The sequence below is a fragment of the Sardina pilchardus genome, chromosome 22 (genome assembly GCF_963854185.1).
Source record: "Sardina pilchardus chromosome 22, fSarPil1.1, whole genome shotgun sequence".
NCBI classification, from domain to species: domain Eukaryota; kingdom Metazoa; phylum Chordata; class Actinopteri; order Clupeiformes; family Clupeidae; genus Sardina; species Sardina pilchardus.
Window position 1 is genome coordinate 1,587,291 of NC_085015.1, and position 15,000 is coordinate 1,602,290.

The 15,000-nt window shown below is 42.6% G+C and overlaps 3 protein-coding genes across 7 annotated transcripts in view; 1 reads left to right on the forward strand and 2 right to left on the reverse strand.

Annotated features, from left to right (window-relative positions):
* dhps (deoxyhypusine synthase) overlaps positions 1–11,249 on the reverse strand; it is a 15,208-nt gene extending 3,959 nt beyond the window's left edge. For 3 of the 5 annotated variants that reach the window (XM_062527062.1, XM_062527063.1, XM_062527064.1), the window contains exons 1-7: positions 11,133–11,249; positions 4,863–5,061; positions 4,137–4,304; positions 3,839–3,960; positions 1,424–1,520; positions 1,136–1,222; positions 906–1,011 (exon numbers count right to left, since the gene is read on the reverse strand). In XM_062527062.1, coding sequence (XP_062383046.1) covers positions 906–1,011; positions 1,136–1,222; positions 1,424–1,520; positions 3,839–3,960; positions 4,137–4,304; positions 4,863–5,057 — 775 coding nt within the window. In that variant the 5' untranslated portion in view covers positions 5,058–5,061; positions 11,133–11,249. Of the gene's footprint in view, positions 1–905; positions 1,012–1,135; positions 1,223–1,423; positions 1,521–3,838; positions 3,961–4,136; positions 4,305–4,455; positions 4,464–4,789; positions 4,806–4,862; positions 5,062–11,132 lie in introns of those variants that run through there. The other 2 variants (XM_062527066.1, XM_062527065.1) reach the window with 2 other exon arrangements.
* A 978-nt stretch (positions 11,250–12,227) lies between these two features.
* Positions 12,228–14,431, forward strand: LOC134070659 (guanine nucleotide-binding protein G(I)/G(S)/G(O) subunit gamma-12-like). The gene is made up of 2 exons (XM_062527067.1): positions 12,228–12,490; positions 14,077–14,431. The coding sequence occupies exons 1-2, from the start codon at positions 12,398–12,400 to the stop codon at positions 14,200–14,202; spliced, it is 219 nt and encodes a 72-aa protein (XP_062383051.1). The 5' UTR covers positions 12,228–12,397; the 3' UTR covers positions 14,203–14,431.
* Positions 14,400–15,000, reverse strand: part of fbxw9 (F-box and WD repeat domain containing 9) — a 12,794-nt gene continuing 12,193 nt past the window's right edge. Inside the window, exon 9 of the mRNA XM_062526863.1 lies at positions 14,400–15,000. This exon is cut by the window's right edge and continues 834 nt beyond it. The gene's annotated coding sequence lies outside the window, so the exon portion shown is untranslated.

The following is a 15,000-nucleotide window of genomic DNA, read 5'->3' on the forward strand; positions in this document are numbered from 1 at the left end:
TCCTCTCTTCTCTTCTCTTCTCTCCTCTCCTCTTCTCCTCTCTTCTCTAGAGTATTTCCAGCATACTCCTCTCTTCTCCTCTCCTCTCTTCTCTTCTCTCCTCTCCTCTTCTCCTCTCAAGTATTTCCAGCATACTCCTCTCTTCTCCTCTCCTCTCTTCTCTTCTCTCCTCTCCTCTTCTCCTCTCCTCTCTTCTCTTCTCTAGAGTATTTCCAGCACACTACTCTCTTCTTGTGCCACACTTCCTCTCTCTGCTGTATGCTTAGACAGTGATCACTGGGTTAAAAGGCCTTCCTGGCTTCAGTGCTAAGACTGGGTTAAAGGGTAAGGTTGTGTGTGTGTGTGTGTGTGTGTGTGTGTGTGTGTGTGTGTGTGTGTGTACCCTCCACGATGTCCAGCACCAGACCAGGGTTCTTGTAGGAGTGGAAGTAGATCATGTGTGTGTGTGTGTGTGTGTGTGTGTGTGTGTGTGTGTGTGTGTGTGTGTGTGTGTGTGTGTGTACCCTCCACGATGTCCAGGAGCAGACCAGGGTTCTTGTAGGAGTGGAAGTAGATCATGTGTGTGTGTGTGTGTGTGTGTGTGTGTGTGTGTGTGTGTGTGTACCCTCTACGATGTCCAGGAGCAGACCAGGGTTCTTGTAGGAGTGGAAGTAGATCATGTGTGTGTGTGTGTGTGTGTGTGTGTACCCTCTACGATGTCCAGCAGCAGGCCAGGGTTCTTGTAGGAGTGGAAGTAGATCATGTGTGTGTGTGTGTGTGTGTGTGTGTGTGTGTGTGTGTGTGTGTGTGTGTGTGCGTACCCTCCACGATGTCCAGCAGCAGGCCAGGGTTCTTGTAGGAGTGGAAGTAGATCATGTGTGTGTGTGTGTGTGTGTGTGTGTGTGTGTGTGTGTGTGTGTGTGTACCCTCCACGATGTCCAGCACTAGGCCAGGGTTCTTGTAGGAGTGGAAGTAGATCATGTCCCCCAGAGAGCCGTCAGTCAGCGCCGGGCTGAACACGGGGATGTCGTTCTAGAACACAGGGGTCAGAGGTCAAAGCAGGAACAAACTCACCTCACACGACTATGGGGTGTGTGTGTGTGTGTGTGTGTGTGTGTGTGTGTGTGTGTGTGTGTGTGTGTGTACGTGTCCTCACCTTGTAAGCCCAGTAGTAGACGGACTCTGGGTTGTTGATCTCTTTTCCCAGTCTGTGGATCATCTTAGACGGAGTCCAGTGGATGCCCTACAACACAACACACACACACACACACACACACACACACACATCTACTTCTGCACGTGCTAGCAAGTGTGTGTGTGTGTGTGTGTGTTTCTCAGAGAGCTCACCTCAGCCTTCTGCTCTTGCTAGCAGGTGTGTGTGTGTGTGTGTGTGTGTGTGTGTGTGTGTGTGTGTGTGTGTGTGTGTGTGTGTGTGTGTGCTCACCTCAGTCTTCTGCTCGTGCACCATCTGGTCCAGAATGGGCATCAGCCAGTCCTCAAACTTACAGTAATTATCATTAGGCACCAGTAGATTCCCTATCCTACACACACACACACACACACACACACACACACACACACAGTATAAGTGTCATCATGACAGACACTCATCAACATGGCAAAAAACGTTCATAGTCGATCGTCGGGAGAATTAACGATCAACTATCGATTAATCATTAATATTTTTAAGTTAAAATTCATTAGTTATTAGATGTAAAATGCAAAACTACAACGTGCTTGTTGCGTAGTGCGAGTCTTGAAGCAATGAAATCAATTTCACTGTGTGGCAACAATGAAACATTTTACCAGGCAGGGGCAATATTTGACCTACCTGCGAGTTTATTTTATTTTCGTTAGTTTGTGTGTGTGTGTGTGTGTGTGTGTGTGTGTGTGTGTGTGTGTGTGTGTGTATATATATATATTTGGAAGCCTACTGTAGGTAATGTACAGACTAGTAGTCAGGGGTTTGCAGATTGCTGGTCTCTCTAAGCCAAGAGTAAAGGCTTCTGTGATAATTGGCAGTCGCCACATATGGAGAAGGCGTTGTTTTTTGTACCCATGAACTGAGACCAGAGGCATAGGCTACTGGGTTTGCAATGCTGGTGTCTAAAATTGTTTGTGTTCAATGAAATTCATTGTAAAATGTGAACACAAATAAAGGTATTAAAATGTGTGTTTAAGTCAGGGAGGAGAGTATGTGTGTGCGTGTGTGTGTGTGTGTGTGTGTAAGTCAGGGAGGTAGTGTTGTCACGATACCAAAATTATGACTTCGATTCGATACCTGCCATAAATACCTCGATAGTCGATACTGAACCGATACCACGGTGAAATTCTAAAACATCTGAAAGAAAGATCAATAATGGTCTGGTTCGGTTTCACTTTAACCAGCTTGTTTCTGTCCGGGTTTTTAGCTTTTTTTTTTGCAATTACACTAATAAAAATAATAATTATTATTCCCCAGAGCTAGTATGAGCATAATCTCTTGTTTGTTAACATATTTGCCGGCCACTTTTCTTTAACATTTCCTGTGAAGGGAGTGGACAAGTTAGGCTACTTTAATATTTCATGAGTTTGATTGTCTGACTTTCAGAGACCATCATTTATAATTGTTATATCCAGACAATATGCTCAGTAGTATTTTTTAGTCAATAGTTTTTTTTTATTGTTTGTTACAAATTACACGTGTTGTGTTGTTACAAATTACATGTGTTAAAATTATAAGCAAGTTAGCCTACTACTCAGTGGGCCATCTGATATGAGGTCTAGCTAGCCTGCTGAGTTAATGGAATGTCGTTCATGGCTAATAAATTAATGTTTGGACTCAATACATTCTGGCTATGGGCTCTAGAGAATTTGTAGCCTAGCTCATATCTAAGAAATAATGAAAAAGGCAGACTACATGCCATGATAAATATTACCAGAACTGATTGAATGTTAAATAGATCGTTTGCCAGTTACAACTATCAGAGTGAACATTGAGTCATCTTGCAAACAGACAAACCGCAAACCCCAATGAAAACATTACCTCCGTCAAGGAGGTTTCTATGCTTACGCTCGTTATGCCTCGTCAAAATTCTGTGTTGAAAAAATAGTTTTCCAACTAGCCTACAGGATACACCACACTCGTTTCACTTAGGCTATAGTTTGTGGATACGATTGGGGCTGATCATGGTGTTTTCAATCACATTCGCTGACCTCTCGGTCTTTGAATTCGTTGTAAAGGTCGGGATGTCTGTCCGCAAGGTGCTGTGCGAAGTTGGACGTTGCCTGCATGCTTTTGTTTACATCTCTTGTGTCTGTGGGCTTGCCTTCACTGTCGACACATGCGAAATAGCTCCAGACTTCAGTTCGCCCGTCTATTTGATCAGCAAGCCGAGGATGGTCGGCAGACGCTCCTGAACCTGCAGCCATCTCTCTCCCTCTCACTCACTCACAGCCTGCTGCACACACTGTGGCTGCGTGTGAGAGGGGAAAGTTAGCCACGCCCACTAGCCTCTGCGTTCAAGGAGCATGACTGATAGTTGGAGCAGCTTCTTGCACAGACGCGGAAAGTTATTTTTAATAAAGTATCGATTCTAAAAACGTCGGAAATCGTATCGTTTTTTGCGTTAAGGCATCGTGATACCTTTCTAGTATCGGTATATCGTGCAACACTACAGGGAGGAGAGCATGTGTGTGTGTGTGTGCACCTGTTGATGCCTCTCTGGCGCAGCTCTTTGCCCGGTAGGCTGAAGTCTCCCAGATACGTGTGTGTGTGTGTGTGTGTGTGTGTGTGTGTGTGTGTGTGTGTGTGTGTGTGTGTGTGTGTGTGTGTGTGTGGTGTGTGTGTGTGTGTGTGTGTGTGTGTGTGTGTGTGCACCTGTTGATGCCTCTCTGGCGCAGCTCTTTGCCTGGTAGGCTGAAGTCTCCCAGATACGTGGCGGCCAGACACTTAATAAGGTCCTCCTCCACCCCTCCTGCTGTAGTCACGATCACGTCCACCTGTACACACACACACACACACACACACACACACACACACACACACACACACTTTAGAAACTGATCTCAGAGCTGTCTGGATGTCCCTTAGAGCTGAAGACGGACTGCACCATTTGCAGGGGTGTGACAGGGGTGTGGCAGGGTGACCAAAGCAGGAAGTGGTGAGTGGGCCGTACCATTTTGTGCTGGGCCAGGTAGCGGATGGTCTCCCTGACTCCAGAGCTGATGAGGTTGGACGTGTAGCCCAGGAAGATGGTACAGCCCGACCGACCCCCGGGAGCAGGAGTGGGCTCACCCTCCCCCTCCGCCTCCTCCTCCTCTACAGGCTCCAGACGCTTCTCTATCTACACACACACACACACACACACACACACACACAAATGTGTTTTATGTGGGCAAGCTATAAGTGCAAGTGTGACATTGAACAAGCACACATACATAATAATAATAACAATAATAATAATACTAATAATAACAATAATATTAATATCGCACCATCCTGTTGACCTGCACGGCGACATTAATAATAATAATAATAATATAATAATAATAATATTAATACCGCACCATCCTGTTGATCTCCTGCACAGCGATATTATTATCATTATTAATAATAATAATAATAATAATAATAATAATAATATTAATATCGCACCATCCTGTTGGCCTCCTGCACGGCGACATTAATAATAATAATAATAATAATATAATAATAATAATATTAATACCGCACCATCCTGTTGATCTCCTGCACAGCGATATTATTATCATTAATAATAATAATAATAATAATATAATAATAATAATAATAATAATATTAATACCGCACCATCCTGTTGACCTCCTGCACGGTGATATTATTAATAATAATAATAATAATAATAATAATATTAATACCGCACCATCCTGTTGACCTCCTGCACGGCGAGGCCGAAGCTGGAGGCCTGGAAGCCGGTGGTGAGGAAGGACTGCATCAGCGCCCGCTGGTCCACGCCCTGGTTGAAGTCGTAACCACGGATACGCAACATGTCCGCCGGCAGCGCCGTGCTCTCCTTAAGCACCGCCTCCCGCGCCACGGACGGAGGGAGACCTGCCATCGCCCTGAAGAAGCAGAGAGGTGATTGGCTAGGCCCTGAGGAAGCAGAGACGTGATTGGCTCGGCCCTGAGGAAGCAGAGACGTGATTGGCTAGGCCCTGAGGAAGCAGAGAGGTGATTGGCTAGGCCCTGAGGAAGCAGAGAGGTGATTGGCTAGGCCCTGAGGAAGCAGAGACGTGATTGGCTAGGCCCTGAGGAAGCAGAGAGGTGATTGGCTAGGCCCTGAGGAAGCAGAGACGTGATTGGCTAGGCCCTGAGGAAGCAGAGAGGTGATTGGCTCGGCCCTGAGGAAGCAGAGAGGTGATTGGCTAGGCCCTGAGGAAGCAGAGACGTGATTGGCTGAGCCCTGAGGAAGCAGAGAGGTGACTGGCTAGGCCCTGAGGAAGCAGAGACGTGATTGGCTCGGCCCTGAGGAAGCAGAGACGTGATTGGCTGAGCCCTGAGGAAGCAGAGACGTGATTGGCTGAGCCCTGAGGGTAATCTGGGGTGAGTTCAAGACATAAACAGTGGCGTGTTAAACACTGTCGTTTACGCTCTCAGAAGGCAATTGCTTGCTTTCTTTTCAAAAGGTACTCTGAGCCTGGAGAAACTGGTGTAAATATAAATGTCATGCAAACAGACAGGTGACTCAGCTGCACTCTAAGGAATATTTGATTCAAGTTCAAAGTTGTGTGTGATGAACTAGTTTCTCGGCAGGAGCCATGAAACGGGTTTGCCAGGGTGTTGGGTTTGCCCTCTGGAGATTTACGGATAGAGGACGTGTTGGGTTCGACAGCAATCTTGATGCTGCTGATAATGAATTCAGCTTCTGCTGTGTATAGGCTCGGCCTACGCTGCTTGAAGTTGGCTGTGGCAGAATAGGCCTACTGGGTTTCATGGTTTTAACCACAATGTCTGTCTAGGCCTACTAAATAGAATTAAATATTAGCCTTTATACAACAATTGGGTTCTAAGAAGCTGTTTCTTTGTTTCTGATTGGCCGAGAGACGTTCCATGAGTTGAAATATCCCACGATAATCCACTCGGACTTTTCACAGCTAATAATAATTCACTCCGCGATACAATGTCAAGTTGTGAAGTGTAAAACGAACTGTAACGTTGCATCCAAGCTGAAATACAGACGCTCAGAACGTAGAATATGACGGAGGTGGATATTAGCTAGTTGGATGGCATGTAGGCTAAGTAAAATAGTGATGTTTCAAAGCTAAAAACATGTCCAAACCAGACGCAATGCGAGCTAACGTTTATTGCTTGACAACGGGAGAGATAGAACTAACGACTGGCTTTTGGCCATAGCAACGTGCTTTTAGAACTAACGACTGGCCTTTGGCCATAGCAACCATCCATTTAGAACTAGTAACGGCAGTTTGTCCTGCAAGTAATAGAAATTTGTGGCGGAGAGAAGTAGTTCTACAAACAAGACAGTTTTAGCGATCTAAACGTTTACATTATAATGGGAAATTAGTGCAAAAAACAAGTGGTAGAATTGTTGTATAAAAGCAATATAGCACTCGTGGTCGTGGGTTGTTCCTGGATATTCCCACGGGTGTTGTTGCCTGCGCCACTCGGCCTCCGGCCTCGAGGCTACGGCCGAACAACACCCGTGGGAATATCCAGCAACAACCCACTCCCACTCGTGCTATATTGCTTAAGTCTAGGCGCAGGCCTACTCAATAGGTAAACACCATTTCTCATTAGTCCAGCCCTTCACAGAAATATTTCGGGAGGGCCTTCTTTACCAGCATGAGAAAACGTATAAGTAGGCATGGGCATCGATAACCAATACTACACCGATACCGGTCCATGTCTCAATTTCACTTTGGGAGGAGAGGTGTAGGATAGGTCCGACAGTGTTACTTTGGGGGGGAGCGGGAGAGGTGTCATTTGATTCCATTTTCAACTGAAATATCAACAACCTTCAAGCTGCGTCCTCTTCAATCAGCATCAATAGATAGATATATAGCGTGGTAAAGTTGGTTTTATATTGGATGTTGGATATTCGACACATTCGAAAAACCTATTCAGCACTGGCTACAAGGGACAAATTTGTGTCAAACCAACGTGCACGGGTTCCTACAAGGCTTGCCTACATAACACAAAGCTTCATTTGTCAAAAAAACTTATTTTGATTTTTAATGTTGATACATGCTTTTTAATCTATTCTGCGACTTCATTTTTTGACTTACCCATGTCAAACCACATAGGGTGAATTCAGCTAACTGCCCCACACATAACACAAAGCTTCCTTTCTCCAAAAAACAACCTTTGATTTTATACAACTTTGAATTGTTCAAATGCTATAAATCTATTGTGCGGTCTGACCTTTTGACCTACACATGTCAAAACACATATGGTGAACTCGGCTAACTCTCCTACACATAACACAAAGCTTAATTTCTAAAAAAAAAAACACTGTTTGATTTTATATATTTTTTAATGTAAAAACCATGCTTGAAATGCTTTAAATCTATTCTGCGGCTTGACCTTTTCGCCTACCCATGTCAAAACTCATCTGATGATCTCAACTGACTGCCCCACACATAACACAAAGCTTTTTTTTTAAAAAAAAACACCCTTTGATTTTATACCATTTTTTTATGTGAAAAAAAGGCTATAAATCTATTCAGCGGCTTGACCTTTTCACCTACCCATGTCAAAACACATCTGATGATCTCAACTAACTGCCCCACACATAACACAAAGCTTTTTTTTCAAAAATAAAAACACCCTTTGATTTTATACCATTTTTTTATGTGAAAAAAAGGCTATAAATCTATTCAGCGGCTTGACCTTTTCACCTACCCATGTCAAAACACATCGGATGATCTCAACTAACTGCCCCACACATAACACAAAGCTTTTTTCCCCAAAAAACCCACCCTTTGATTTTATAACATTTTTTAAAAGTGAAAAAAGGCTATAAATCTATCCTGTGGCTTGACCTTTTCACCTACCCATGTCAAAAAGCATCTGATTATCTCAACTAACTGCCCTACACATAACACAAAGCTTTTTTTCAAAAAATGAGCACCCTTTGATTTTATACCATTTTTTTATGTGAAAAAAAAGGCTATAAATCTATTCAGCGGCTTGACCTTTTCACCTACCCATGTCAAAACACATCTGATGATCTCAACTAACTGCCCCACACATAACACAAAGCTTTTTTTCCACAAAAACCCACCCTTTGATTTTATAACATTTTTTATAATTGAAAAAAGGCTATAAATCTATCCTGTGGCTTGACCTTTTCGTCTACCCATGTCAAAACACATCTGATGATCTCAACTAACTGCCCCACACATAACACAAAGCTTTTTTTTCAAAAATAAAAACACCCTTTGATTTTATACCATTTTTTTATGTGAAAAAAAGGCTATAAATCTATTCAGCGGCTTGACCTTTTCACCTACCCATGTCAAAACACATCGGATGATCTCAACTAACTGCCCCACACATAACACAAAGCTTTTTTCCCCAAAAAACCCACCCTTTGATTTTATAACATTTTTTAAAAGTGAAAAAAGGCTATAAATCTATCCTGTGGCTTGACCTTTTCACCTACCCATGTCAAAAAGCATCTGATTATCTCAACTAACTGCCCTACACATAACACAAAGCTTTTTTTCAAAAAATGAGCACCCTTTGATTTTATACCATTTTTTTATGTGAAAAAAAAGGCTATAAATCTATTCAGCGGCTTGACCTTTTCACCTACCCATGTCAAAACACATCTGATGATCTCAACTAACTGCCCCACACATAACACAAAGCTTTTTTTCCACAAAAACCCACCCTTTGATTTTATAACATTTTTTATAATTGAAAAAAGGCTATAAATCTATCCTGTGGCTTGACCTTTTCGTCTACCCATGTCAAAACACATCTGATTACCTCAACTAACTGCCCCACACATAGCACAAAGCTTTTTTTCCCTAAAAAAACACCCTTTGATTTTATACCATTTGTTATGTGAAAAAAAGGCTATGAATCTATTCTGCGGCTTGACCCTCTCCCCTACCGATATCAAAACTCATCTAATTACCTCAACTGACTGCCCCACACGTAACACAAAGCTTTTTTTCATAAAAAATTATATAAACTCAAAGGTCAAGCCTCAGAATAGATGTATAGCCTTTTTTAACCACATTAAAAAATGGTATAAAATCAAAGGGTGGGTTTTTGGGGGAAAAAAGCTTTGTGTTATGTGTGGGGCAGTTAGTTGAGATAATCAGATGTGTTTTGACATGGGTAGGCGAAAAGGTCAAGCCACAGGATAGATTTATAGCCTTTTTTCACATATAAAAAATGGTATAAAACCAAAGGGTAGGTTTTTGGGGAAAAAAAGCTTTGTGTTATGTGTGGGCAGTTAGTTGAGATCATCAGATGTGTTTTGACATGGGTAGGTGAAAAGGTCAAGCCGCTGAATAGATTTATAGCCTTTTTTTCACATTAAAAAATGGTATAAAATCAAAGGGTGTTTTTTTTTTTTTTTTTTTAAAAAAGCTTTGTGTTATGTGTGGGGCAGTTAGTTGAGATAATCAGATGTGTTTTGACATGGGTAGGTGAAAAGGTCAAGCCGCTGAATAGATTTATAGCCTTTTTTTCACATTAAAAAATTGTATAAAATCAAAGGGTGGTTTTTTTTTAAAAAAAAAGCTTTGTGTTATGTGTGGGGCAGTCAGTTGAGATCATCAGATGAGTTTTGACATGGGTAGGCAAAAAGGTCAAGCCGCAGAATAGATTTAAAGCATTTCAAGCATGGTTTTTACATTTAAAAATATATAAAATCAAACAGTGTTTTTTTTTTTTAGAAATTAAGCTTTGTGTTATGTGTAGGAGAGTTAGCCAAGTTCACCATATGTGTTTTGACATGTGTAGGTCAAAAGGTCAGACCGCACAATAGATTTATAGCATTTGAACAATTCAAAGTTGTATAAAATCAAAGGTTGTTTTTTGGAGAAAAGAAGCTTTGTGTTATGTGTGGGGCAGTTAGCTGAATTCACCCTATGTGGTTTGACATGGGTAAGTCAAAAAATGAAGTCGCAGAATAGATTGAAAAGCATGTATCAACATTAAAAATCAAAATAAGTTTTTTTGACAAATGAAGCTTTGTGTTATGTAGGCAAGCCTTGTAGGAACACGTGCACGTTGGTTTGACACAAATTTGTCCCTTGTAGCCAGTGCTGAATAGGTTTTTCGAATGTGTCGAATATCCAACATCCAATATAAAACCAACTTTACCACGCTTAGATATATAGATACTTTATTGATCCCCAAGGGAAAATTCAAGATTCAATATCAGAAGGCTATCACATGATTTCCTATATTTTGTACATTGGCTAGAGCAGGCTAAACACGTCACCTCTCAGCTGCAGGGCAATGGGGGGTGTTGTACAGATAGCTCCACTTGACAGTTTCACTACACACTGCCTAGTGCCTTGTTTTTTAATGCACCTCACGGGCCGATATGCATAAAAGTGTCTGCCAATTAAGCATCCTATATAGCACTCTAATGTTTTAGACGCAGGCTGTTGGCGTGCACCGCAAATCTGAAGCGTGTGACGCATTGAGGACTGTGCGACAGCAGGGGAAGATCACGTCAGGTCAGATCATTCACATCATATCTAAGCACGTGAACGCAACCCGATACCAAATGATCAGAATGCTTTTAACGCGAATACTCAAACGCGAAAGCGGCACTGTCGACTAAAATACCTGTGTAAAATACGCAGATAAACAACAGACGAACACACCCATCAGCTAACAGTGGACACTTCCATACTACTCCTGTAACATTGCGTAGGCTACGAGCTCGCATGAAATACTGTTATGAAAGGCTCTGCAGAGTTAGTGTTTATGTTTAAGAAATTATATACCAGTATCAGTTGAAAACCACTGTTACACAACAAATTGGAAGGCCTGTCTTTCACCATTAAAGTCCCAACTATTACAGTTAGCTATTCTTGTAGCTAACGTTAGCTTGGTGCAGTCCAGCTACCCCAATGAATAATGTGATAGACAATTCAAAACATGTCGGTTAATTTTCTTCTGAGACATCTCTAAAGTAACTTACCTCGTAGTCTTCGACGCAGTGTATAAGTGGGTTTGTGTACTTTATTGGAGTTGCGTCTGAACGCTTCTGAGATAGGGCTAACCGTGCAGTAGCTCTGACATTTCACCCACGTTTTCCAAACAACTACGGCAGGCCAAGGAGGACATCAGGGAAATAATGCGTTCGGGAATTGGTTCATTTTTTTGGCTGTCAGCGCAGTAGGGTGTGATTATGTTGGAATTCCCTTCATTCGGACTAGCCATTCCAGTCTCACTGGCTCCAAATTTGAAGTTACCAAATTAACACCTAATTAAAGCGCTCCGCCGTTGGCTGCTATATTGTAAACATGCCCGTGATTTTGCAAATGAATAAGCCTCCGAACGAAGACCATTCAGCCCCAAGCAGCCACCGGACAGACACCTTCCTATTCCCTTCAGCGGCTCGAGCTCCACCGGGTCCCTTCACTGTGACATTTAGGACGGATGTCTGTCAGATGATTAATGCCCACAAAGGGAGAAAAGTTGAGATGGTTTGCCCCCCACACATGCTTTTATCCTCAGTGTGTGTGTGTGTGTGTGTGTGTGTGTGTGTGTGTGTGTGTGTGTCTGTGATGTGGCCATGACATTTGCAGCCCTGTGTGTGAGCACTTTTAAGAACAACTTCACACACACTTTCATCTGGACTCCACCTCATGGGGTGTCTGCGTGTGTGTGTGTGTGTGTGTGTGTGTGCGCCTGTGTGTGTGTGTGTGTGTGTGTGTGCGTGTGTGAGTGAGAGAGAGGTTAAATAGGACCCTAACCCCCTTGTCCATGACGAACACTAAGCTGGTGTGTGTGAGTGTGTGCGTGTTCATTTTGAGATTCCACCTGGTCCCACCATTTGAACTGCATGGACTTCTACAGGTGAACTGAACACAGAGGTAGGAGCGAGCACACACACACACACACACACACACACACACACATTGCAATGCAATGCAGGTGAATTAACATGAACTCTCTCTTTCATCAGGATAAATACCAACACTGAGGGGAGGTGTGTGTGTGTGTGTGTGTGTGTGTGTGAGATGAGTGTTTATGTAAAATACTGAAGGTGTGTGTGTGAGATGAGTGTGTGTGTAAAAGCCTGGAAAACAGTGTACATGCCTTGCCATTTGTGTATGTGTATGTGAGTATTTTTTGTTGCATTTGGAGTATTTGTGTGACCTTGGCTGCCGTGTGTGTGTGTGTGAGAGAGAGAGAGAGAGAGAGAGAGAGAGAGAGAGAGAGAGAGAGAGAGAGGGAGAGATGGAGGGGAAGGTGTGTAGTGGGAACAACGTGCTCCAGGCGAGAAAAGCAGTGGAGCAGCTCAGAGTTGAAGCCAACATGGACAGAGTCAAGGTCAGTATGTGTGTGTGTGTGTGTGTGGGGGGGGGGTCAAGGTCAGTATGGACAGGGTCAAGGTCAGTATGTGTGTGTGTGTGTGTGTGTGGAGGGGGGGGGGGGGTCAAGGTCAGTATGGACAGGGTCAAGGTCAGTATGTGTGTGTGTGGGGGGGGGGGGTCAAGGTCAGTATGGACAGGGTCCAGGTCAGTGTATGTGTGTGTGTGTGATAGAATTACACATTTACACTCCTATAATGAATGTGTTGAAAACAACACATCTCTGTGTCCAGATAGGGACAACACAGTCTACCGTTTCAGCATTGCTTTTGTATGTTACTATATGTGTTGAAAATAACACGACTTGTTTTGTTTTTAACATATCTCTGTGTCCAGATAGGGACAACAGTCTGCTGTTTCAGCATTGCTTTTGTATGTTACTATATGTGTTGAAAATAACACGACTTGTTTTGTTTTTAACACATCTCTGTGTCCAGATAGGGACAACACTGTTTGTGCTGTTTCTAACACATTGCTTTTGTTATTTGTTACACAATGTGTTGGAAATAACACAACTTGTGTTGTTTTAACACATCTCTGTGTCCAGATAGGGACAACATAGTCTACCGTTTCAGCATTGCTTTTGTATGTTACTATAGGCCTATGTGTTGAAAATAACACGACTTGTTTTGTTTTTAACATATCTCTGTGTCCAGATAGGGACAACACTGTTGGTGTTGTTTCTAACACACTGCTTTTGTTATTTGTTACACAATGTGTTGGAAATAACACAACTTGTGTTGTTTTAACACATCTCTGTGTCCAGATATTGACAACAGAGTGTGTTGTTTCCAACACATTGGTTTTGAGAGTGTATGTAAAAGTGTTTCTTATGGGCTGATTGACTGGTGACCACCAGAGGAGTAGGAGTCGCATTATGAGAGCATCACTGCAGCATGCTGATCTGAAGTCTGTAAGAATCAGGTTTAGTTTGCCATTCCTAGAGAGTGTAAGGATCTGATTGGGCTAATGGTGTGAATGATGTTTAATCTGAGAGACTTTGATTGGTTATGTGTAGCTAAATGAATCTGATTGGGCTAACGGTGTGAATGCTGTTTAATCTGAGAGACTTTGATTGGTTATGTGTAGCTAAATGAATCTGATTGGGCTGACGGTGTGAATGATGTTTAACCTGAGAGACTTTGATTGGTTATGTGTAGCTAAATGAATCTGATTGGGCTAATGGTGTGAATGATGTTTAATCTGAGAGACTTTGATTGGTTATGTGTAGCTAAATGAATCTGATTGGGCTAATGGTGTGAATGATGTTTAATCTGAGAGACTTTGATTGGTTATGTGTAGCTAAATGAATCTGATTGGGCTAATGGTGTGAATGATGTTTAATGTGAGAGACTTTGATTGGTTATGTGTAGCTAAATGAATCTGATTGGGCTAATGCTGTGAATGATGTTTAATCTGAGAGACTTTGATTGGTTATGTGTAGCTAAATGAATCTGATTGGGCTAATGGTGAATGATGTTTAATGTGAGAGACTTTGATTGGTTATGAGTAGCTAAATGAATCTGATTGGCTGTTGTCCTTCAGATCTCGGTGGCGGCGGCTCAGTTGGTGCAGTACTGCCAGGAGCACGTTCGAGCCGACCCGCTCATCACCGGCATGACCACCTCCGCCAACCCCTTCAAGGACAAGAAGACCTGCACACTACTCTAGACCTGTGCACCACACACACACACACACACTACTCTAGACCTGTGCACCACACACACACACACACACACACACACACACACACACTACTCTAGACCTGTATAGTCTAGATTTGTGTATTCTAGACCTGAGCACTATTTTATACCTGTATAGTCTAGATTTGTGTATTCTAGAGAGAAGAGTCTTATCTTAGAATGATAGTGAATTTATTTAGAGAAACATCAGACTTTGACATTTACTCATTTTTACAAATGTAACATGAAAAACGTTGTTTCTGTATATATTAAATAAAAAAAACAACCCAAAGCAAATACAGAACAGTAAAAAAGGTTATTAATTTAATTGTGAATTTACTTTATATCACGATAAGTCCAGCCATCACAGAAATCCAGACATGGAGAATATTTACCTCAGAGCAGAGACAAGGGGAGATGGGGAGGGGAGATGGAGGGAGAGAGAGAGGGAGGGGGGGAGGGAGAGACTGACTTAGAGAGAGAGGGAGAGAGGGAGAGAGGGAGAGAGGGAGAGAGAGAAAGCAAACATAGAGCGTGAACATGAGTGAGATAGAGAGTGAAAGACAGACAGGAAGAGAGAGAGAAAGAGGGAAGGGGCAGAGGGAGAGAGAGTGTGAAAGACAGAGAGAGAGAGGGAAGAGGGAGGGAGAGAGAGAGAGAGAAAGCAAACAGAGCGTGGACATGAGTGAGATAGAGAGAGTGTGAAAGACACAGACAGGAAGAGAGAGAGAGGGAAGAGGGAGAGGGAGAGAGAGAGAAAGACAGAGAGAGGGAAGAGGGAGGGAGA

Coding starts and splice junctions, on each gene's coding strand:
- LOC134070659 (XM_062527067.1), top strand. CDS start 12,398: ATGGAGGGGAAGGTGTGTAGTGGGAACAACGTGCTCCAGGCGAGAAAA. Junction 12,491..14,076: donor CCAACATGGACAGAGTCAAG/GTCAGTATGTGT, acceptor GTTGTCCTTCAG/ATCTCGGTGGCGGCGGCTCA.